The 26,896-nt window shown below is 39.8% G+C and overlaps 1 protein-coding gene across 1 annotated transcript in view; it reads left to right on the forward strand.

The window, feature by feature from the left end:
• The window catches only part of epha6 (eph receptor A6), a 172,339-nt gene that overhangs the window by 91,294 nt on the left and 54,149 nt on the right, over positions 1-26,896 (forward strand). The window contains exon 5 of the mRNA XM_069663594.1: positions 2,400-2,735. Within this exon, the coding sequence (XP_069519695.1) occupies positions 2,400-2,735 (336 nt within the window). The remainder of the gene's footprint in view (positions 1-2,399; positions 2,736-26,896) is intronic.

Consider the following 26,896-nt stretch of genomic DNA (forward strand, 5'->3'; position numbering starts at 1 on the left):
CCACCTACCTAAACATTGTTGCAGACACCCCTTCATAGAAACAGTATTTCCTAATGGTAGTGGCCTCTTTCAGCAGGATAAGGCACCCTGCCACACTGCAAAAACGGTTCAGGAATGGTTTGAGGAACACAACACAAGCTCAAGGTGTTGACTTGGCCTCCAAATTCCCCAGATCTCCATCCAATCAAGCATCTGTGGGATGTGCTGGACAAACAAGTCCTTTCCAGATACCTCAGCTCACATTCAGAGGTCTAGCGGAGTCCATGCCTTGACTAGTCAGGGCTGTTTTGGTAGCAAAAGGGGGACCTACACAACACCAAGTAGGTGGTCATAATGTTATGGCTGATTGGTGCATAACATATAACACCAACAAAGAGCCACAACTATAATCTGAATGGGTGGCTAGATTTAAGTGAACTTAAGTGAATTTCAGATAGGGTATAAATATAAAGAAAATTAACTGAAATGCCAACCTTCAACAAATAGCACCATGCTCAACACAAAACATAGTGATAAAAGTGCCTTGTTCAAGGGCCCTCAACAGTTGTTGCTAGTTGTTTAACTAAATCTTCCAGGCAATAGGCATTGTAAATCTTCAAGGCCACTTTTGTTCCCAAGTAAACACTGAAAGACTACAACACAGCAAACTCAGAGGAGTGGACTACATCTATTCTAACAAGCTGTGAGTTCTGTGTTTACTCACATAATGTATTTTAATCAGGAGCTTGTAGGCCAGAGCATAAACTATTTGCTTGATGTCTGAGTTAGAAAAAAAGAAATGGAGATTAAAGGCTGAGGGCCTGGGGGGAAGACAAAGGTAGAGAGCAATAAAGAGAGGATGTCACAGGAGGAGAGATAAAGGTGGCGAGAAAGTGTAAATGCTGGATGGAGTAGACAGTGAAGAGAGAAAGGAAGGAGGGTGCTGATACCAATCTCCCCCTAGAGGAGAATAGGAGCTGATTGATGGCAGTGGGTTTGCTCTGCAGGAGGGGAGGTGGGTAGATTCTCCTCGATGGAGAGAATGGAGGAGGTTAGATAATGGCCGATAGAAGCAGAAAGATATAAAGGGAGAGAGAATGGACATCCACTGACAGAAGTGGAGGAGAAGTAGGAGGGGCTTTTGTGTCTGCTGAGATTTTAGCAAAGGTAGAGAGGAAGAGGGATGGAGGGATGGCGAAGCAGCAGGAAGCATACCATTGTCTAGGCAGACAGTGAGGTTGGCAGGACGGGAGTGTTCAAATCCCTCAGGTCTTTTAACTCCACCCTGTTGACAGCTGGCTGCCTGCTATAGCACAATACTTACCCATGACACACAAACACACACACATCTTGGGAGCACTCAACAAAACGAAATGTGTGAAATAACTGCATGTTTAATGCAAAGGAAAGAATGATGAAGAGTTATGTGCTAGGGCAATATAATGTTATATGTTGTCATACAAAATTTATAGTGCAATCTACCTGTGTGAAATACAGCTATTGATTTTCAGGGAAATTATTTCACTAAACATATACAGACTTTTTATTTTATGTGGAAATCATTTAGAACTCAGTCTAAGCTTGTAATGGTGTACCTCAGGGATCATGTTTAGGTCCTGTGTTTTTATTCCTGTAAGTGCTATTGTATTATATCTTCTCCCCTATAATGTTTTTTTTAGCAGTTTCGATAAAATAAAGAAATACCTTGATTTCTTGAAGTTTCTCAAAATTTAGCTCAAATTTGACAACAGTGAATTTTATTTTGTTTTAGTCTTCAATGAGGTTGAGCCCATATAAGGACTGGAAATAGGACAGGATCCCCTGGTGACGTAATGCTGCCGCTGAATGAGTTAAACAAGCTGGTTCATTAAGATACATAAAGGTCTGGAGATTCTGTGGATAATGTTTGAATGTAAAGCTTTTGTTTTGCAGAATACTAGGTCTGTAAGGCAGGCTTAAAGATCATTGGCCATGTGACAACGTCTGATTTTGGATGTAGGGACATTGACAGCACGGAAAAGCAGAAGTTCAAGAATTGTCATATTGTCAACCATAAAAGAATAGATTCAAAACATGTAAGAAAATATATTAATTATTGAGCTTTCATCAAATTTGGCCAGGCTTCTAAATTGAACTGATGGAAGAGACGTCATGACCCCCAGCTTTAGTATAAGTGTGAGAAGATTTTATTGAAAGCCACTAAGTCAATGCTTGGACATGCACGATTTTTATCTCTGAATTCCTAAGCCCATAACCTTAGGTAATCTGTTCTGTACGATTCAAAGTCAAGCCCAACAACCAAACATGACTGTGCTGTTGCCACCAGGAATCCTCAGCTGAGAAATAATCTCCCCCTGCTGAGCTAATTGTCTATCTTCTTAACTTTGTATCAGCTAAAATCATCTTTCTTCTACTGACAGGCCCTCCATCCCCTCCCCGCAACTTGATTTTTAACCTGAACGACACCTGTCTAATGCTGGAGTGGTCACCTCCCAGTGACACCGGGGGCCGCAGGGATCTCACCTACAACGTCCTGTGCAGACGCTGTGGCCCAGAGCCGGGCCAGTGCCACCTCTGCGAGGAGGACCTTCGTTTCCTACCACGACCGTTAGGCCTGACCAATGCCACCGTCACTGTCATGGACTTCTCAGCACACGCCAACTACACCTTTGAGATTGAGTCCCTTAATGGTGTGTCAGACCTGAGCTCCTTTCCTCGCCCGGTAGCCATGATCACCGTCAGCACTGATCAGGGTGGTGAGTATGTATTATTTATTTTGTTTCTTGTATGTTGTTTTGATACACTTTGCTATTTAAAGGTGGATTCTGCTTTATTAAATTTAAAAACATGGTCTTTTGCATTACACCCACTTCCACTATCCTTGAACATCACACTGATAACTCCCTTAACACATGGCAGTGCTGCAATAATTGAATGTATGAAAATTAATTTAAAGCTGAGGTTAGTCTTATGAGCCATTAATTTATGGAGTATTTATTAATGACTACTAATTTTGCTCACTGACTAGCGGTGTGAGCTGTACATGCTACTGTATGCTAAGGTGTCGATATGTGTTTGATAACTTATTTATCATATGTAATTAGACGAAAATGATATGTCCCACTGAATGTGATAAATGGGATTTATGCAGACATTCCAGTTATGATCACAAATAATTCGCTACCTCTCTGTAATTCAGTTCTATTCAGCTGGATAACATGCTATTTAATGGCCACACCTTCATTGACTTTTAAGCACACGCCATATACTTCTCTGAGAAATCAGATGGAAGTTTGTCCATGAGCCAGGGGCACTTGATTATTTTGGTGCAACCATATGGCTTCCCATGTTGGATTTCATCTCATGAAAACCCCTTGGGAGTTTTTGACTAGTAGTAGCTGCAGGGGGCAAAGTTTTTTATGAGTGTGTCCCTGTTTTATTGCACATGTACAAATGTTGTCTGGGAGGTGGCAGCAATGCAATTGTAAACACTACAAAGTGCCAGAAAAGACTGGAAAGAATAGGACTGCTTGACAGTGAACACACTGTAGATGCAAATACATTCAACATGTCAGATATAAAAACAGACAAACTTTGTTTACAAGAAAAATCCACAGGGCACCTTTAATTTCAATTCCTGCAAATTTCACCTGCACCTTACCAAGTTGTGGATTTTAAGATGAGATAGAAAAAGCTTTTTCATTACTTTTTAAATGGGATGCTTTTTTCTCTTAATTGTTAACCACGTTCATCGGCTGTAGGTCAACAATAATTCTGGAAGAAATGATTATTTCAATCAAGTTTAGAGGACACGTGCACTCTCATCTACTTTCAGCTGTATAACTGCAATAACTGCAACCATTAGTTATTAGTTTGACTCATTTAAAGTTTGCTACTCTTTATCCTTGAAGTGTACTTCCAAGGCACGAGTTGTTCTCTAAAATTCACTACCACAGTAATTTAATAAGCCTACAGTGTTTTAATGTATGGATGCAATAGTTTGATACAGTTCAAAATAGTTGTTAATGTTAAAAAGGGGATATAAGTGTAGATGTGGACCATCGGCTTTGGGTACTCTTCAACTTTGAGCCTGCAAATTTACAGTACACGATATTTACTGATGCAGTGGGTCGAGAAAAGCAGGCATCGAGTTAACCCAGAATGACATTATATTTAATGTTCCTGTAGTATTTCTAGTTTTGCATCCTTATCTGCTGCTGGGAAAGATGGCAAGAGGCCAGTGTGAGGTTGTCTCTACCTACCTTCCTGCTCTAAATAAGGTTTTTATGCTGAAAGGCCCAAATTTCCTCTGGGACATGGTTTGTTGTGTGGAACGCTTATGCTTTTAATTTGTGATTTGCAAACACTGTGTTTTCTGTTTTCTACCTCCTCCCTCTCCTTTTCTCCCTTGACTATTCTCTCTTGCCTTTTTTCTATTGGTTGTTTGTTCTCCTCCTTCTCTCTCTCCTTTTTTCAAACATGTTTGTTTTTTCCTCTTCTTCTTTCTCTCCTTCTCTCCATCCCCATGGCGCTTTGGGAGTCTGGGAGAAATACATTTTCCTATATAGTCAAAACACATTAAATGCATTATTTTATGTCACTGGGGACGGCTCAAGCCTTTACAGGTAACTCAATGTTACGCACAGCCTTTTTATTTCATTAGAAGGCCCAGTTTAGCACATAGTGGCAAGTCCCCAAGCTGTACACAAGACCCTTTTCATCACTAATATACCCAGCTGCAGCTCTTTAAAATGCTCAAGGGAAGAGGCAGATTCCTGGCCATCAGCCAGTGATAAGCAGCCCAATCATGTTTTTTTTTTACTGCTGTCACCGGCAGAAACTAGACTCTCCTCAGACAAGCAATGATCAGTTTCATTAATGTGCCATTTGATGTATGTAATTATATACATACCATGTGCTTGTGGTTCTTGTTTGTGGTTTAAAGTATTTGTAAATGTTTCACAGCACAATCTCTGCTTTTTGTAACAAGTGGCATGGTTGAAATACATTCACATCCATATATTGCATACTAAATGGTACATAAGTAAAGTTTTAAAAAAAACTATTATCAGCTAAATGTACTTAGGTATCAAAAGGAAAAAAGTATTCATTACATAGAAACAGACTCACACTCGGTCTAATAAATAGGGGTAGGGGAGTACAAAAGGCAATATTTGTTCTTGAGTTTATATTGTTTATAAAGTAGTATTAAAAGAAAAAAGTAAAAGTAAAGTACATAATATAAGTACAGTACTTGATATATGTATGTTGTTACCTGTTAGCACACTAGGTAGCCTCTTCTTCGTAGCAATTAATAAATGGACACACCCTTTGAACTTTGTCATTTTTAAGTTAGGTACATACCAGGTTTACTTTGTTAATTCTGCTCTTGGATGCTAGCATCAGTGGAACCTGATAAACCACTCACCTTCTAAGCTTTAGAATAAAACCAAGAAAAGTTGCCAGAAGATATAACTATATACAACCTTAAACATTGCTACAACATACAGTAAAGTGTAGCCTGCTTAAAGCAGTGTGCAAGGATACATGATCGTCCCTTTAGGCTTGCTTTGGGATTTTGGTGCCCTAACCTAGCCAAACTGCAAGCGTTATACAACGTTTCTTATACAAGTCTTACATGGTGAAACTCTAGGGAGAAAACTTTCAGATTCAAAATGTGTGAAAGTGTGAAATGCTCAGTGGTTGTTGCATCTCTCTTCATAGACTACTTATTTTATGTTTTTGTAGTAATATTTTCGTTTGTGTCTTATATTAGATTATTAAATAATCGCCAATTAATTCTGCATTCTGCTTTAAATAAGAATGTATAGTAGAATCTCGAATGCATATGCTAAACTTCTTCACATCTACAACCTTAAGCTTTTTAAGTATACACACCATTATTTTCACACCTCAACTAGGTGCTAATTTTAAAGGCTCCGTTACTGAGGGGGAGATTAAAATGTGTATAGGAACAGTTCTGACAGTTGGTGATGGAGGAGGATGTTCCTGGCAAACAAATAGCTCACACTGTGATGATTACTTATGTCAGTTAGAAAATTGTTCTTTCAAGATCTTTGAAATATTGTGTCTTTTCAGTTAAGCTTAACATATGATTATTTTGGTTTGGGGCAATAAGTTTTACAAACACCATAAGCCATAAACTCGAGCATCATTTTGCAAAATAAATGTATTGCAAAAACCATCCATCTCAAGAAGTAATTTGGCTGGGTTGTCCTTGCTCAGCAGCAGGTAAGAATTGGGAAATTAACGGACATGAAATGTAGTGGGAAAAGACTGTCACTATTGCCTGCTTTATACCAACAACTTACAATGATAAATGGTTGTTTCTGCAGTTGAAGTTATATTTTAGCAGTGTTTACAATGCTACAACAAATGTTAATAACTTTTAGTTCATCTAGTTAAAAATGTTTTTTTTAAACCAGAAATCAGTTATTTTTATTAATTTTTCCATATTATGTTTCAGTCTTGCAAACACTAACAGCAAACAGCAGCTACAACATGCGACTGTAGGAGGCATCAGGTCCCTCAGCCAGGCGTATTGTTTCAAGAAAGAATTTGTATTGTTAATAATTTACAAAAGTTCAGCAGTTTTTAAAAAGTGTGCATAAGGTCAGCATATTCACTCAACTCACAGATAAGCATGCAAACCGACTTAAGAAAAGGAAAAGTTGCGTGCTGCAGGGATCAGTTTTTCTGCGACCACAGTGATATGCATACATACAAATACTTTTGCACATACGGGCTTGTTTGGAAAGGTGCACAGAAAATTCACACATTAGCATAGCGTTGCCATCAGCAGAAATGACACAGAAATGTGCATTTCTATGTGTTGTGAGGAATATCAAGAGTCTCCTGTAATAATGCAGGCTAGCCATAGACAAATTATACTTAGTCATTAAAATGCAGATGGCCTCTTTGGTAAATGCTTTGTGTGAAGTTAGTATCTGATTTGTTGTGCCTATGATGGGCTGCTTTAGGAACACACACACACACACACACACACCAACACACACACACACACACACCAGTACTTCATGCATGTGTCGCGTAGAGAAGCTATGGCCTGTGGTAATTTTCTGTCAGGCATAACCTTTTCAATATTTTGTGATTCATACAGTGCAGCTCATCTGATGTATGCACAAGCATCAATCTATATAACAAACAGACATGCAGTGACACAGTGTGGAGGATTATAAAGCAGACGGATTAACAGCAGGGGAGGGTCTTGGCCCGGAATGAAACCCCTCATATTTGGAGAAAGAGAAAAATAGTGGAAGGAAATTATGGTTGCATTTGCAGGTTTTTAGGAACTAGCAACTGTTATCTGGTCAAATAATAACAATAATAATAAAAATAAAGTCGGCTTGAGTACAGGGAAGTTCTCATCCACCATAATGGGCTTTTTTTCAGCAGCAGTCAGACAGAAGACAACCTTCCGTAAAACCTACCTCAGCGCTCTGTGCATGGGGCTTTAGGTTTTGCTTGCACAAAGCAATATATTTCAGTAGACTCACTTAGGCTACAACATGCCTAAAGAAAATCAGTGGTTCCTTCCTTTTTTAGTATACAGTACATGCTAACCAAGCTGATTTTTCTCAATAATATCAGTCAAAAGGTGTAATCCCCTGAGTACTGCCTTGCTCAAGGGAACACTGGGTGCTTCCATAAGTAGGTGACTGGGTCAGAAGGAATAACAAAGAACCAGAGGCAGATGGAAGACAAGTGACAGCTGCAAGATGTGGAAGGTTAAGTGAACGGAGAAGTGAAATGAGAGATTAGGAAGTTAAACGGAGAGGAAGAGAGAGAGAGGCGTTTTGAATGTGGAGAACAGGAGAACAGCTGGACAGAGACTGATGAAGTAACGGAGAAAAAGAAGAGATTGATAGAAGATAGAAAGTGAGAAGCAGAGTATTAGAAGATGATTGAGTGAGGATCAAAAGAGCAGAGAACAGGGTGGCAGACTGAAAAAGAGAGTAAATTAGCTGACAAGAAATATGGTCGAGGGTAAAGAGAGTGCAGAGGAAGAGATGCAGACACAGAGACATCTGTTGTTTGTGCACTTTGAGAAAGATTATTCGCTGTTAAGTGGTTTTTCTTTGAGCTAAAATACTTAAAACTGACCATCCTAACTTTTGCAAGATATTTTATTCAACTAACATTTATTTTTCACTATAATAGCTGACAATGTTGTTCTGTGCATATTCCCTGATATGCATTACATTTAATGTTACAGATGACTTTTACGGTCTTCTCTGTTATAAACAGTGTTTGGGTGACGCGTTAGAAACTAATCTGTTAGAGTACTCAGATTACTTTTTTGTTGTAACGAGTAACCTTTTGCAATTCAAGTAAACAGTTACTTAAGGAAAAGCTGTATTTCCCTTTTCCGCTTGTCGCCACAAAAAATATAATTCCTACTTCCTGGCAGATAGCTGCGTACCAGCAGAAGGTAAAGACAGCTGTGTTAGTGCGCATACATTGCTAGCTAACTCAGCGAGCGAGATGGCAGAGAGGTCAGCATTTATTCGTGGAAATATTCCCATTATTTTTTTTGGGTGAAACAGACAAGAACAACATGACGGTGAAATGTAAGTTGTGTCTGGAGGATAAGTGCTTGTCAGCTGCGAAGAGCCCTACTTCTGAAGTAGCATCTGCAGCTACTATCTGACTTTTAATTTGTTATTTGGCATTTATCATGGTTTTGTGCCAGACTGTCTGTGTTTATTGGGCATAAAAGCCAACTACCAACTCTTTTTTATATATCTAAACTGTTTTTTTGGGAAAAGAGAAAAAAAAGTTAAAATTATAGTTTTTAATGTTTCAAACTTTGTTCTGTTTCTGTTTTAAGATTCTGCAAATGAAAATATGGATGCAGGCTGAGTTATTTAACACTGTATGATGCTCTACATGGTTTTGTGCAAATGCGTCTGTATTCATGTGTTCCTTAGCTACATGTAACTAAACACAAATGTGCGAATGCAGCACATGAATCCAGAGGTGATATGTTGATTTCATATTGTAATCTCAGATATAAGTGTTGAGAGGGGGTGGACAGGTGGAAGACTACAGATAGAGTGGGAAGGAAACGGCCTAGAAACAGGAGAGTTGCTTTAATCACAGGAAGCAGATTGGTAATTGTGTATGTCACTGAAGGCAATCAGAGACGGATCGGCTCCTCAGTTGCGGCGACGCATCAGAACATTCTTGCAGCAACTTGAGAGACTGCAATCAGACAGTCTTTTGTAGATGAAAAGCCGGTGGGCAAAACTAACAGTCTCAGATCTGTATGATGATATGGAATAACGTGGGAGGAGATAGTGAGGCGAATGTTGCTCACTGACTTGGCATTGACTGCAGGTGTCCAGATCATGTTCATTTGTTTCACTCACCTGAAGGCAGATGAGGAAATTGTGCATCTGCAAAGATATTATGCAACCGTGCACAAAATATAAGCTTATATAAGAGCGTGCTTATCTGCACTAAACACTCTAAACTGTGCATTTGTTCGGTGTTAATGGGACATCATGTTAATGTGATTATCATAGTAAAACTGAACAAATGCTCACAATCAAACCTTTGCAGAACATGTGCGGTGTGTCTTTTATTTTGCTCTGGTTTAATTTCACATGATGCTGATTACCTCGTCTTTAACCATCAGTATCAGTATCATTCTCATCTGTTGTCTTTGTGCTCCAGCAAGATTTACACACAGATTTAACAGATTTACGTAGACACAAAGAATTGTATTTAAAATATAAAAATTCATATTCTGAAATTTAACTCCTGCCAGAAAATCTTGTTTTTAAAATAAATGAATATTGTCAGTGGCTGTCAAACACCTATAACTGTCAAACCTGTCTCGCATCATGTGCTCAAAATTGTCCCAGTCAGATTCTGTAGAGGGGAACCTCTGGCCCACCTTGATCTGCGATGGCCCTCTGCCATGCCCCGAGCCAGCACCGATGCAGTTATGCAGCTATGAATGAATAGTGTGTATTAAACTCCTGGCCTTCTCAGCCACCGTACCCCTCCCAGGCAGCCCTCTCCCGGCTCCGTGCCACGCTCTAACTAACTATGACAAATTAGCCCCCACACTTAATTACTAGCTTGGGAAAATCACAATGATGTTTATTAGGCGCGGCATCATAAAGCGCTGTGTCCGTGCCCCAAGACCAAAGCGCTGTGCCGTAGAAACACTAATAATAACAACAGCCGTACAAATTGGCTGAGTGCAGTGACCAGGGGCCCCGAGGCGCCTGCCGGGTGGGATGAGGGGAAGGTGACTTTCTGTGGATGAATCAATACTGTTCTTCGCTGTGCTGCTGGCTGAGCTCCGGCTACCTCTGTGGATCTGCCTGAGACGGCTGAAATCCACTCTGCGTGTGTGTCAGTGGGGTAGATTTAGCTGCGATCCTTCCTCCATTATGGGTTAATAGGAAAAAGGAGGCGCTGATGAAAAATGCTGAATACATCACATTAAAGGAGTTTTTTTTTTTCTCCCTTGACATACTGTTATACAGGCACGTGTATCTTGGGGGTCTTCTGTCTGATAAAGATTAAGTATGTAAGAGTGCTTGTGTCTGTGTGTGTTGGTGTGTGTGTGTGTGTGTGTGTGTGTGTGTGTGTGACCACAGCTGGGCTGGTGGCACTGGCCTTGTGGAGAGAGCGGTCATAAATACAGCCTCCATGCTCGCTGGCTTATTAACACTTGATTTATATGCCTCTCTGTGAGGAATGTGCGCCCTTGGCACCCAAGTCCAGAGATCGGCCCCAGGGGGCCCCAATTACCCCGTGCCATGTGTGTATGTGTGGGTTTGTCAAGGGACCTGGCTTCACGGCTGGCCTATTTCTGCATGTGTCTTATGTTGCTGTATACATCAATGTAACTATTCAGTACCAGGGTCATCTTCATCATCACTCTCTTACACACATTCACACACACACACGCATACACACACTCTTTACTACCACCTGTGGAGGGAGATATAGGGGGAACAATGGGATGGGTTACATTTATTCGACAGCTTTGTGCCTCTACAGTGATTTATCAGCGTGTTTATCCTGCTGATGTGCCGTTATCTGTTTTTTTCTCTTCTTTTTCTGTCTCTCCCTCATCTTTCTTTCCCTCCCATACTTTTACATTAAGGCCATGTGTAGGGGTTTGTTTGAAAGCTGTGTGTTCATCATTATAAGCACTGACAATACATGCCATTATATTTTACTGTGTTAAGACAGCTGTGTGACATTGACATACTGTGTTAAGGCTGAAGTTTAAAGGCCACATCTCATTGTATTCATAATGTTAACTTTCCTCCCTTTTGCATTTCAATGATATGTTTCTGCTATAATCCCATCAGAAAAATGTCACGTTGATCAAATGTATTTTCTTTTATCTCCCCTTGTCTGATCTGTGAGTGCAGCAATATTTCACATATTTTACATTGAATGATGACTATCTAACACATCTTTTTTATCATCCATGTGTCATCATTACAATGTCAGTACATTTTGATTAAGATAAGATTAAGTAGAAAATGAGTTATTAATCCTGATAAAGCTCAGCACCTTGATAAAAGATTTCTAAGAGGAAACTTGAAGGTTATATTTTAGTTATAATTCTGTTGCACTTTTTCAATTATAATTATGATTTTATAGCAGGTTTCCAATTAGCTTGTGAAGTTTAGTTTACCAGACTTAGTGATTGTGTAACCATGCAGATAAAGGAAGCTCCGAAATTGCACCAGTCAAGGTCCTTCATATAGAAAAGCTTATAAATATATGTGATGTTCCGGTGCTGAGCTGGTTTATGTATTATCATATACATCACAATTACTGCATGTAAATTATATTTACATAATATTATTGTCTTTATAAATCTTAAGTGTTCTTGATGTAATGGTAGTAGACTGAACTTGTCCAGCACCTTTTCCTTACACCATATGTCACTCGCATGCACCTCGGGCTGTCACAGAACGGAATTTTTCTAACCTAGGTGAAACACTTTTGCCCCCTTGCGGTTCCCAGCTCGCCGGAGTATGTTTTGTTTGTTTTATCTACAGCGCGTCGCCCAGACAGTAAAACATCATCGCCATGAGTGAATGATAAATGGACTGTACTTATATAGCACTTTTCTAGTCTTGCGACCACTCAAAGCTGCTTTTACACCACATGTCACATTCACCCATTCACACACAAATTCACACACTGATGGCAAAGGCCTAAGTGCCATTCTCTAATCAGATCAATGCCCATTCATACCTGATGGCCTTGCCACCAGGAGCAATTTGGGGTTACTGTCTTGCCCAAGGATACCTCGACATGTGACTGTAGCAGTCAGGGATCGAACCCCCAACGTGGAAACGCAAGTTTATTAACCACTAGTAAGTTTGTATCCTTAATTGTTTAAATGAAATTTCAAGTTGTTGCAGCGGCTAAACAAGCAGGTCCTGAGATTGCACACGGGCTTGTCTGCGCCGATTAGATGTGCAGAGGGTTGAAACAGCCAGGGGCGTTTTTAGGACTTGAAAACATCTGGGGCTGAGCCAAATACATCTGGGGCTAATCTCACACCTTGTAGGGGGGTCCAGGGGCAGCTGGGGGTTGTTGATTTTGTGGCCATAATTAAATTGTTCATCTCATCGGATATAAGAAATCTCTCTCACACAATCTCATACTCACATATACATCTCTCTCTCTCTTTCTCACTCACACACACACACACACACACACACACAGGCTGCTACACTCTGGACACCTTTAAATAAACTAAAACATCAAGACAGCACACTCTGCCTTTGCTTGCCTTTAAATGATATAATGTTCTTCATTTGATTAAACTATGACACTTATTTACTGTTAAAGCTTGACAACAACAATAAGCTTCTCATGACATAATCTCAAGGCTGTATTACTATTGTATTCATAGTATTTTAATGCAGACATGGTGGCAAACAACAGGTGACAGAAATCAAATAGCGGGTGATTATCAATAAATGAAAACTATGGGCATAGCCCAAAGATCTGTGGCCTTGTGCCAGATTATAGGACAAACACATAATGAGAATACCTCAAACAAGAGCCAAAACGGACAGAAACAACATTTGTTTGCAAAAGCTGTTCAGTGTTCAGATTTCCCGACTCCCTCAAATGCATCAGAAATGATCGATCCGACCTCCGTTCAACGAAAGAGCATTTTAAAAGTTGTTTCTTCTCCTCTTGAGGACAGACCTGACAAAGCTGCATTTTTACTTGTTAAAAATCTGCATCATGATGTTGAAATTTCGGCAAAGGTAAGACCCATTCATTACAAGACTTCATCATAGGCTATAATACAAAAAACACTGCAGACTCGCAGCACAAAGAGGGGGAGAGCTGCTGTGCAGGCGCTCAGAGGGAGGGAGGGAGCGGGTGATCACGGCATGAAGTGATGACGTGATATGAAACTTGGTTTGATCATGAAGCCCGATGATCCTCTAAACAACCATTGACATGACAACGCCGTCATGCTTGTGCAGAGCTCTATTGCGCCCCTAATAACAATTGAAACTATGGCTAAAGTTCCATTCCACTACAGTACATTAAAATCAGGTCCGGACCAATAACCTTCGGGGCTAGGATCAAAACATGCAACAAGCCCCAGATGTTTGGCTCTCACGACGCCACTGGAAACAGGGTGCTCTGACAGCCAGGTTTCTCTTGCTGACTACTGTGATTTTTAAAATGACTTTGTTGTTTGGGGCAGCTGTGGCTCAGTGGTAGAGTCTGACGTCCTTCATTTGAAAGGGTGGCGGTGGCCTTCGGTGTGTGAATGATTACTCATTGACAGTTGGGCACTTTACGTAGCGGCCTCTGCCATCAGTGTGTGCATGTGTGTGTGAAAGGGTGAATGTGAAATTTAGTACATAAGAAGCTTTGAGTGGTCGCAAGACTAGTAAAGTGCTATATAAGTACAGTCAATTTGCCATAATGTATTCTGTTCCTAATGGGAAAGATGAGATGCGTCCCTGGGACGCATGGATAGTGAGTTTACTGCATCCCTTTAAATGTTGGTGCATCAGAGACGCAGGACATGTACCTAGCAACATCACTGGGTTTATGATATTTAAAAAAAATAGCGATGATGACAGTCCCTGGGTCCATAACCATGATATTTCGGCCGTGCGGTTACCGTGACAGCCCTACATTCACCCCATTCAAACACAAATTCATGCACTGATGGAAGAGGTTGCTAACCTGCCCATTGAAATCTACACACACAATTCACACACAATCACACACCAATGACTTTGCCTTCTGGAGCAATTCGGTGTTTAGTATCCTGCCAAGGATCGAACAAACCAATCTTCCCTTTGTTGGGTGACGCGTTCTCCCTCTGAGCCACAGTTACCCTATAGATAATCCATGTATTGATTAGACCTCAGTGATATTTGAGCAACAATTTATGCAATTTGTTGTTTGGTTTTCATGTGGTAATTGGGGAAAGGTTTGCACAATTCAGACTCAGAATTGATTTCAGTTTGTTTCAAAATTCTGGAGTCGCACTTTGTGTTGTGTTGCATTGCACCCTCTTCGTCATCACCAAACACTCCAGTGGCACATCCCTGGCTCCATACTGGGCCAGCAATAGAGCGCTTATGATGATCGGTGAAGTGAAGTTCAGGATGAAAGACTCACATTACTCCATGAAAGTGTTACCTGAGGGGAAATGAGTGCATCAACACTTTGCAGCATGAAAGACCTTGGCAGTTCATCACCGCACAAAAAAGTTTTACCTAAAATGTTTGCTCCTGTGAATCCCATCAGACAAGAATTTAGAAGGGTTGTTTGACACGGAACCATGGAGCTATATTTATATATATATATTTTAATGTGCAGGTGGTAGAAAAGTGTCAAGAGAATGCATTTGGCATCCTGAACTTGTGATAATGTGATCCTTATTCATGCAGATGATTAAATGGGTTGTTTGGCACTATCTGAGTTGATTTAAATTCATGTTGCTTCAGCTCCTTTTCTAAGCAATACAAAACTGTGTGTTAATTTGTTTATCTTGTAAGTCATGTAGTGAAGATCCTTTGGGAAATGGTGGAGATGGAGTTTTTTCTGCTCTAGATTGCATCACTCTCCGCATTCAGGGCCTGTCGGCTCCCACTGGACACTGAGGAGCTCTGCACTGATCACTGTTCAACACACAGTAATTAAACTGCAGAACGTTGGCTTTAAATGTTCATAAAAGTATCACTCTATTTTCATTTTCACTAGTTATTAGGTACCATACCCATATGGTAAAAGGTCTGCAACTGATTTATCTTGATATACATTACCACTAGACATTTAATTGCAAACTTATAACTTTTAGCCACTTTGAGCTAAGAAAAAAACAAGCTGTAACCAAATCACTAACAAATTCTTTCTAAGTTCAAATTGTGAACTTGTTGGCAAAGAATTGCCTTGCACCTTCAGCAGAGTATTTGCCTGCATAAAAGTGAGTCTAATATTTACTTTCTTTTAGATTTGTTTTTGTATTCACCAACCCCTGAGAGGAATATCTGGCTCTTGAGCTGCTCTGAGACATCCAACAGCTAACTGCTAACCCCAGCACTTTGTGCTTGGCAGGTAGCTGAAAGTCGTTCTTTAGGGCTTCTTTAATGAAAAAGCTGTATGCTAACCAAACAAGTAGAATATCTGCCCAGAACGCCAAACAAATGAGCTGGAATGGGCTCTTAATCCAAAAAATTGGTTGATAATTCTTTAAAAAATTTGTCTTACTGCTGACATTTTTTACACAGGTAGTCAATGATCCTTATTTTATACAAGAATATTAATTATAGATAAATTCAGGGATTGCACTCTCTCCTGCAGCTCATCTTTGATCTAAATAACTAATGATTTGTTATTCGGCCAGTAAACAGCAGAGGTGACCTTTGTCTATCCGTGTGGATCACTTTCTATTACTGTGGTTGTAACAGAACACAACAGCTGAAAGTGTCTCCTGCTGTGGAAGATCTAATTGTTCGGTGTACCTGCCCTCTAACACCACTGTTATGGTTCCTCTGTGGTCTGCTCCAGCCCTATCCAACCCCATCTGAGTGACCTCAGCACCCAGGGGTGACGGATCCCATCACACAGCCACCAGCAATCCCGTCCACTGGCATCCCCTCAGTCCTCACCTCTTCTTCCTCACACTCATTGTTTTCTCTCTAACACTGGTGACGAATACCAAGCAGATGAGAGCAGCTTCAGCCGTAAACCTGGGAATAATGAAGTGTTTGCTGCCGTTACTTTGTTCTTGTTTTCATCCCAACATGAAGACAGCAGAGGATTTTTCACACTATAGTCAACCTTGTTTGCGTGCAGAGTATATGTTGCAGACCTGTCTTCTTTTTGAAGTGATGATTAAAGGACTAATAGTGCTTCCAGCGCTGACACGTTAGATGAAAGGGAGATGGACATGACTTATGGATAGTGAAGTGCAGTGCATCAATATACATTAAGAACAATAACGATTAATCACCATCAATGAACTGCTCATTAAGAATGTGATCGAAAACTTTAATTTGAAGAGATAAACTACAAAGTAAATGCACTGTTCTATTTTATTGTTTCTTAGCACCTTCTTAAAACACTTTGTTTTTCATAGGCGCACTCTTTAATTCATCTATTATCTATCTGTTTTATATGTCTCGTACTTTATATCTTCACACTTCCCATACGTTTTAAAAGGCTGTCAGAGAATATGCCGTATTTATTTATTTTAAGTCTAAGAAAAATCGTTATGTTTTTTAATAATTTGATTGATCATTAATATGGTCGGTTAAGAAAAATGCTTAAATGGTCCCAGAAAAATGCTAACCTGTATGTTCAGGGCCAAATTAAAGAAGAAATAATCTGATATTATGAGAATAAAGAGAATTGTAATTTCATGCGAAAAAAAAGTTCTATTATAAGTTGTAATATAAGCTTTGTAATGACTAATGCATGCTGTAAAACATTTGCATGGTTATAGTTTTCCAATGACAACAGAAATGATCTTGAAGCTCAAATACGTTTTTAAACTTAAAATCGTTTAGTTGGCAAACATTTCAAACTACACTTATCTTTTCCAGAAGATTCCAAGAATAACGCAAAATCTTAATTGTAGATGGAGATGGATCTGTTGACATGCAAGATCACTATATTAAAGTTGTAATAACTAGATTTCTGCCGATCGACCACCCAAAACGGAAAAGTAAAGTTGTGGGCCAGAAAACCAAAACAACAAGCAAAAAGAACCCAAAATGCTGCTGTGGGGAACTGCAGAGTGGAACAATGGTTAGGTGGGTCCATCACTGCAAGCAGCTCCTATCTCATACAAATCATATCCTCCATGGTTAAAGTAAAAATAACAATTCCAGGCGCTTTAACTTTCTAAGCCAAGACCGACAAGAAGTCCTTGAAGCACAATAGAGGAAATCATAACATCCATCCTGCCAGCCAGCCTCACCAAAACCATATATCCTTCTCTATGATTTTGTACCTGTGACATTTGGTGCAGTCAGAGTTGGATCATCATCTTTATAAAGCTTAGCTGACAGTCCTTTAAAAAACTACCCTCCCAGTACTGTAGAAGCAAAGCATTTATTCATCCTTAACTGCAACAGAAGAACTGTCTAACACTGAATGAGCTATTGTGGATTCCCTTGTGTAACCAGAACTAATACTCAACCCCTGCAGCACTGTCCCACAGCCTACGTGACTAAACCCAAATGTCACCAAAGTCCCTGAGTACCAGCTCAGGACACTTGTATATGTATGTGTATATGTATTCATGTATGCATACATATAATTCTCATGTCATATACAGTACGTGCCTACAGGATGCCTCTTTGTATATTTATATAGGGCAAGGCTGAATCTTCCTGAATATATTTTCTTGTTCTTCAATTTAAATGTCATTATTAGAACCCATGGATGTACATGTGACAGCCAACCCACACATACTGCACACACCCACCCTGCTTTTAATAAAGAGGAGAACTTAAGGTAAAGTGTATATTTTATACAATACTGAAAGCTGGTGGAGGAAAGATCAAACCTATTTGTGTGCTATGTCTCCTACTAAAGAAAAGAACGTTTCAGCCCCTTAATGCAACACACATAGAAGACATACTGTAAATATATTTAAATTTCGGATAGATAGTTGTTTTGTCCATTTTTTTGAGCTGCATCTGGAATAATGTAAAGATAAGAAAGAAGATAGTTTTAATATTATATGGAGGATCCTATTGAAAGATAGATCTGAGAAACATTTTCCATCAGCTTTAATAGGTTTGACTGACTCGTATTCTGTCTGCGTGGAACACGCTCCACCTGTTAATTGGGAATGACACTGTGGAGCTAGGTTACTGTATGAACAAAACAATCCCTAACTTCCTGTTGCTGGTTCGCGACCATTTTTTTCACCCCATTTTCCTGCAACGAGACATAAACCACAGGCAGGGTGGAGGAGAGACACGGCATGATATGGACACGACAGTGCTCTCTCAAATGCTAATGAGCATGTATATTAAGCAGTCCTTCCAGGATTTCTCTGGCTTTTTCTGTGATTGTTGCAGCCTAAAATGCTTGATTTCGCAGCAGATTTTTTTTTAAAAGTTGCAATGCAAGTTGCATTGTTTTGAGGCTTTTTTGCCACTGTCAGTGACTGGGACAAACGCTCCAATAAAGCCATCTATTGGCTAGGCGAGCTGTGTGTAAAAGTTGAGTGAAACTGGAGGAAATTGCCACTGAATAGTAATTTCACACTGGGCGTGGCTAAATTAGTATCCATATGCCCAAAGAAGAATCTACACATTATTTATTACATTTAATCCAGTCTTCTTGTTAGTCAGGTGCTTGTATAACACCCACTAATAAGAGACAGGTTGATTATCATCTCCCTGTATTAATTGAATTATTAAATGGATTATTGGATTTGTTTTAATGGAGTCACTGTATAGAGTCTCATTAAAGACACTATAGTTTGAGGCCGGGTCATGAAAGAAAGACGATCCTCCTTAAAACGGTCTAGCATGCACCATTCTGAAAATATTAAAGGCACAGTAAACAATACTCTCAATGTTTACACAACACTGCAGAGCTATGAAGATCAATATTTGGTGATACACGTCGACACCTGTGGGGGAAATAGGTTGATTGGTAAAATTTGTGGAAGTTTGCAAGGTCGCGAAAAAGTTGCGGGGATTGGCAGAATTCGCATAATTCACTGAATTGCAACTTTGCAACTTCCTGGAGGAACTGATGAAGTATTTCAAAATAAATGACAATCTGATTACGTTTATTTGAAGCTTTTAGATTACTTACTTTACACATTTTTTGGAATATCATAAGTACATCTGTTGTTGTTGTTGTTGTTGTTGTTGTTGCTAGCATTCTCTCTGTGCATAAACTAAAGTGAAATTTCTTGTAATGAGATTAATTTCTGGACGTTGTGAACTGAGGGAAAATGGAGCAGTCTATACAAGAACTACTCTACTTAGTAGTGTGCAACATACACTATGTTAGATATACTTCACTGATATTACTGGACTCAGCAGCTATACCAACATGGCACGTGACTAGACTAGGACCAGTAGTGACAAAGGTGACTCACTGTCACTTACTGTCTGCCAGCAAAGCAAAGCAGCTTTCAAGCTTTGGAGTAAAAATCTTTGCTGCTTTGAGGGTGTTGACCCTCAGTGACCCCCTGCCCTCTGACTGGACCTCTTCCACTCCATCACTGGGTGTCTGTGTATCTTCTGTACACTATCTCTTTCTGCTCCGAGTCTCTAATCATGACAGCAACCTTTGAAGTGGGACGCAACAGATGAAAGGAAAAGGGAACAAAGGAACACAGTTTTCAGTAAAGGTGAGGATAGTGGAGGCAATGGGAAGGTCAGTTTTTAACATGGCAAAAAAAGAGACAGTTCTGGCTGTAAAAGGATCCTAAAAACCAAAGCTTCTTAAAACAAATACACAAATCTAAGAGTTATTTTATGTATTCTGCTTTAGGACTAATAGAAATTGTTTTACATTATAACTGTTTTCAGGAAGAAAAAATAAATAAACTAATTGATTTGTACTTAAAACAGGCTGGAACATTTTCCCTGCACTTCTGGATTTTTGTCATGTTATGAGAAAAGTAATTGACTAAATCCACATGATCCACATTTCGTATAAGGAATCAATTAGTAAAGGAACTATAGCTGTTAAGTAAATGTTTAAACCACTGCATCTAGTAAACAGATGTATTTTTAAAGCTGATTTAAGTGTATCAGTCACCGAGGGAAAACTGAACTGCCACTATAAGTTCAATCTCTTTACAGTCACTCTGTGCTGTGAAGCTCCTCTCATCGGTACTGAGCAGTTGAGAAGGCCTCAGCGGTAAATACGTGTTGGTTTTACACACGTTATAAAGCACGCCAACTTTAGCTCACCTATCACTTTGAGTGCTTTGGGGAAAAGGTGGCTGCGTGTGTGTGTGTGTGTGTGTGTTTGTGTTACAATACTTTTTTTCAGTGTGTGCATAATGTTGTTTGTCCTCCTCTGACACTCTTGACTTTTAATAGAGTGAAGTCCTCAAGGAGAGTGAGGAGACACGCGCATACACAAAGGGCTCACAGTTTCTTAAACACTCTTCTTGAGACATTTCTCTCCACGTAGAATCTGGAGTGTCAATGAACCTAGAACGGCACCAAGCTCCTTTTGTTTAGTTTTTTTGTTGATGTTGTATGTCTATGTTTAACTAAGACAGAAAAAATAAGGCCTTGCAGCAATTACAAATCAGATGTAATACAAAAAGAGTTTTTATTATAGAAATACGTTCTGCCCTCTTTGCCTTTACTTTTGCATTTCTGTGATGATGGAGTTTTGCGTTGACTCTAGAGGTCTTCACGGGTCCAAAATGTTGGGCCGAACCCAAAGAGACCTGGAAATGTACGACCTGGAACTGAACAGGATCTGTCTATTGTTTGAGAGCAGGGCCCGACCCATACAGAACCAAGATCTAATTTTCACAGCAGCAGGTGAGCCATGCGTGAAGAAGGCTCATCGTCAAAGACATTGCATGTCGAAACAATCAATACCAATGAATGAGACTGACACTTCACAGCTGCACTTAGAAATCAGACCCAACCCAGGCCGGGTAAAACTGACCCAATCAGCATCGACTTCACAGCTGATTGCTATTAACAAGTTACCGTTAGTCAGTAGTCAAAACAAAACCTTTTGTCCAACCTAATGTGACGTTGCCTTCTCCCCTGTGCCATGCCATGCCATGCCATGCGTGTAATCCATCCTCCTTGACAAGAAAGTTCATTAAACACATCCAGGTTTTCTGTTATCCATGTCGTGTTGCTAAAAACAGCAATGCTAATCCACTAGTTATTTCTGATGGAAAGTCCACTTTGTAATCACATCCAGTATCCACTCACAGGTATTACACATAATGTTGAACAGATCGGGAACCCGGGGTAATAGAACGAGTCCTGACCCAGAACTGGTTGTCCACATAAAACAGTGGACCCGTGAAGACCTCTAGTTGATTCCCAGTCTGATAATAAGACTTTTTGTCCTCTTGCATTTTATAGAAATTATATTTCATGAGCAGTGCATTTACACTTTACTGTACAATTGTGCTGTAAATCTTGGAGATGAGTGTCAGAAAGCTCCAACCTGATTCATTTTCACTTCTGTGGTGATAATTATCACATTGTTAGCAGGAATTCATTATGCAAGACATGTCGAAAAACGTTGCACACACATTTTGCACTTTAACCAGCATAACTTTTCAGGGGGAAAAAGTGTGTTATTTGATTTGTTGGTGAAATAGACACAGCATTTGCAGCTCTTGGCATCTTTGTGCAACATTTTAATTCTTGTAATGCCAAACTACAAATCAGGTAAAATCGGTAACATGTTACATCTTCTTCTAAAAGATGAATAAAATCTTCACAAAGCCAAATAAAACAGTTTTGTCCATGCCAGTTGAATAATGCTGTATTCGTGAAAAATTAGCATGATTGAGTGCACTTGTCAGGAGAAACCGCTCTATGCAATAGGAGAGTGGAGTGCTGTGTTGGCGATTGTGCAAATAGAACTGTACACACAAAACACACACGTGCAGACACACAGATGCATAAACAAACCCACAACAGAATGAGGCCTGTGTGAAAAAGCCTGCACCTGTAATGGAGTGATAATGCTGAGTAAGACAGATACACACATGCGCGCGCGTGCACACACACACACACACACATACACACACACAAAGACATAATGGCTTTAGCTCCATCAAACTGGCGGGGGTGTAGAGTAGTGACCTAAATGAGTTGGGATTTCAGCATCATCGGTGATTACCATTGAAAGCCTTGTGATATATAGCAGCTATAAACAGTCTATAGGGGAACACATTCACACTGGAGCAGAGAGCTGTGTGAAGCTCTATGAAACTAATACTGTATATTCATCATTAAGAGACATCCCTGCACGTGGGGTACACAAAGTAACACCATCAACTCCTAAGTACAAGTCATCTAACTTAGAAACAGAAAGAGGTCTATAATCTCTGAAAGAGACACGACAACACTCATAGTTTGCCAACTGTCTATGTATCGCATAGTACTACTCTTATTCTTTTTTCCCTTGTTGGTTTGTTTACAAATGAGTTGTAAATGGCATATTTTATAATGACTCTCCAGACTGTTTATATTCAAAAATGTTGCACCTTTTGCCATCACAGAGATTTGATCATTTTGGAGCTCAGTTATTTGTCTCACATTACTTTGAAAACTTAAAAGTTAAGTAGTCTCAGGACAAAACATTAAACGCAAATAAAGGAAGCTAATTGGTATTCAGTCAATGAGTAACACAATAAGTAATGCGTAATAAGACAGGGCAAAAGTCAGGGAGTCTGATGGGTTGAAACTGTGAAACTGTGCATTGATCAACTTACTTAAGGTTCAGTTAAGACTGTGTTAAGATCCAGGAAGTAGCTTTTTAAATTAGCAATAGCTGTCAGCAATTCTTTATTTTTAGGAAGTAAGAAATGCCAGTAGGAGACATGTGATCTTCTACAGCTAATATAATTTATGTCCATAGACCGCAGAACCGGTAGGGCCAGTAAGGCCCAGGCCCAACCCCCTTTAAATATAAAACGTTGCAACTAACAATACGTCACCATATTTAAAACTAAACTGTGTGAATAACTGAGTAACTGTGTGCTTCTCTTTCCCTGCATGGGTCTGCTCTGCTGACATTCATCATGAGCTCTACGTTTTACAGTCACCAAAATTGATCAAAAAATGTGTTCACCTGCGATCTCGTCTTCACAGCAGCAGGTGAGCCGTGCGTGAAAAAAGGCTCATCGTCAAAGACATTGCATGTTGAAACAATCAAACACTACACAGCTGCACTTAAAATGTGTTAAAACAGAAGGTTGGTGTTTAACTGAAGATGTGGCACCTCAATCAATGCATTTACGGTTGGGACGTACCAGCAGACGTGTCTCTCTCTCTCTTTGTATCTGTGTGTTTCTGTGACGAGCATGTGTGGAGATGCTGCTCCAGGTATACGAGAGACAGAGCACGAGGGGCAAGTGTCCAGTAAGTTAATTGATCGTGGATGACAATCTTTTTGACAGATAAAAAAGAAACATGATAGAATTAGTCAACAAATATACTTGAGGGGGGTCGGGGTGGGCCCTACGAATTCTAAATGCGTTCCATGGTCCATGTTTATAGCCCTTTTTACATGCAGCCTTTGCCATTTTATATTGGTCCAAGCGATACTGGTGTAAAGGCACCTCAGTGTGTGCTTTTACACAGCGTTCCAGCGTGTCGCCTCTGTTACGACCGCCGATGCCGCTCAGAGGCTGAACGACTTCACCCCACCATTCTGCCTCTGTGCGTTTTACATATAACACAGAATGGAACAGAGGTGTAATAATCCTGCCTAGAACTGCCAGTGTAAAACGGGCTTTTGTCTGTTGTGTTACAAAAATGCAGATTCAAGTTATCCAAGTGCTGAGCCGTGTGAAAACGTATGTGATTTTAGTCCTTTCCGTTCTTGCCAGAAGCAGTTAGTACTCCTATAACTACTGTAACTACTACACTGCTAAAGCATTATTACAAATATTACAACAACAGTCAAACAGGAACTACATATAATAGCATAAGAAAGATGGTTGTGGGCTTCACAGGAAATTACTGCCAAAATAGAAGTGGAAGTATGGCCTTTGGGGCATTATTGTAATGAGAGTTTTAAATTATTATTAAATGTTACAAATTAAATATCTGTTTACATACGTTTTCAAAGACCGCCCTCACTGATACCATCCAGGCTAAAATTTAAATGTACAAGGAATATATTGTATGGTAGAAGAGATATACACTTTACGATGAATCCACATTACAACAATACTTCCAAATTAAAGGAATCTGACCTTCAGAATAAAAGTTGCAACACCAGCTCATTACAGTTTGAGGAGTAACTCTGAAGGTACAATTGTAAAATTGTCTGGCCAGCGGACCACTGTTATGGAGGCCAGTGTTGAAGGACTTAAGAAAGTACAATGAGACAGGGGAGAGAGTTGAGAAGAAAAGCAGTCCACTCACAAAGTATAAAGGCCTTGAGAGCTTTTGCTGTGTTCGCTCAACACTCCAGCATTTGAAATCAAACTATTACTATCAGACTAAAGTGCTGAGCGTCCAACTTTTTTGTTAACTTTTTCACACATCACATCAAAAGTTGTGGATTTTCCAAATTTAACAATAAAATGCAATGAACACGTAGAAGAATCTTAAAGCTTTCCTACTTACAATACTAAATGCATTCTGGAAAAATAATCTACAAAGAGTTTTAGGCACTAACAGATGAAAGCCCGGGGATGTTTTGATGAAGCTCCCTTCATAGATGTTTAAGATGAAAGAAAGTAAAAAAACAGAATAAAGGGGAAAGAAACTTTCTTTTTGTCTGAGTCAGTTTGATGTGTGGAGGTTTTCCTCTGCCTTAGACCTATGTGGGGGTACACACACTTTTTCCTCTGTGTGTTTATTTCCTTTTAGACACCTTATACATTATTGATTCTCACACTGTTAACACATTACAGCCTGCTGGTGACCAGGTGCCTGAAAATACTTCACAAGTCTCACGAACAAAGAACATCTATTAGTTCTCTTATGTGTGTGTGGACATTAAATGGCCATCTATTCGGCTATTTACCACTCTCTGTGTGTGTGCGTGTGTGTGTGCGTGTGTATGCGTGGATCACAGATGGATGGCACACATAACTCACACACGCATGCTTCGCTGGCAGTAAATCCCCACAGGCCACACAGTCCTGTTACCAGAAGGTTTTCCTGTCAACGTGTCCTTGAGTAAGACAGTCCGCCCCTGCATGCTCACTCCTCAGGACTCAGAGAAGAACCAAGATTAATCAAGTCGTATGTGAATATTCTTTTGTAGAGCCACCATGCAGCTAAGAAGGAAGCTGTCAGACAGCAGAAGAAATTTAATTTCCTCCTTAACTTCCTCTGGGATGTGATGTTTTCACCTCAGCTGTACATTTTTTTATCAAGCACCGCAGTAAATGGTTAGCATATCACAGATAAACAGTTTATTCTTTTACCACTTGTAGTATATCAAATCACTAAACCAGGGGTTTCATATCTGTCCAGATGTCAGTAAATAGATCAGCCAGGTTGGCTACTGCTACACCAGTGCTTACAGTAATCGACAAACAAGAGTCTTTTTCCCGGCTGTGCTGCTGAGACTTTCTCTGTTGTCTTCCGCTGTCAATGTTTTCCAGTTATAAATCAGGAATCCTTGTACCTTTTCCACCTGTCACCTCTCCCTCTGGGTCACACATGGAGGTAGACGGAACCTACCAGTCAGAAACAATAGGCAATCCCTTGTAAGCCCACTGTCTGCATATGTTTAAACCAGTGTGTGATATTCAGTGTTACTTTGGCTATCTCCACTTTCTCAGAGGACCGTTGGAATCAGCTTAGTGGTGGCTTCTCTGACTTACAAACCCACTGCACCTCCTCGATGCACTCCTCATTGCGGGACACGTAGATCTCACATAGATTCCATTTCTACAGACAGCCCTGTTTAACTTCCTGTTGGGAAGGAAGACCACCTGAACAGCTTGACCTCTCTGCAGCCCTGCTGAGAGACTACAACATGTAAGACTTGATGATACCTTTTTGGAGTGCTCTGGCTCTGCTTGAGGTTTTTCATTTGAGTCATTCTTTTACAACTGTTAAAATGTTTCAACCAAACTTTCCTTCTCAGTTGTTCAACAAGTTCTCAACTCTATACTAAAAAACAAAAAAACTAAAGTTCTTTGTGCCTGTCTGATATAAATCTGATCTGAATCTAAACCTTTCTTTTCTAAACCCTCTTCAGCTGTGCCTCTTTTCATTGGGATTATCGGATTTATGTATCCTAACACAATCCTGCATTAACATAATTAAAAACATTTTGTGGAAAACCTGCATCTTTAATGATAATTTTAACGTTTTAGAAAACAATTCTGACTTTTTTTTGTAATTATCATTTGAAATACAGTATACGGAAAGTAAGCAATGAGCAACATCATTGATTAGGACGCACAACTCTGTGATGCATATTTCAGACAAACAGACTCTTAATAATCTCGAAGAGCTCCCTATTGTTCTCTTTGGCGGCACCTATGGCGATAAACGGTAATTGTGGGAGCACACCTCCCAGATATCCAAGCAATGTCGCATGTGTGATGTCCACGGCTGACTCCCTTTGCTACGGTTGTAACTTGATTTTCCTCGCTGACAGTCGCTTTTCTTTTTAAACTGTTTGCCTTCATCTGAGCATGAACTAAGTTTCATTTTCTTTGGACTTT

Source organism: Semicossyphus pulcher, unplaced genomic scaffold, assembly GCF_022749685.1.
Source record: "Semicossyphus pulcher isolate SPU_LCO1_2020_fin unplaced genomic scaffold, fSemPul1.0.p SCAF_15, whole genome shotgun sequence".
NCBI classification, from domain to species: domain Eukaryota; kingdom Metazoa; phylum Chordata; class Actinopteri; order Labriformes; family Labridae; genus Semicossyphus; species Semicossyphus pulcher.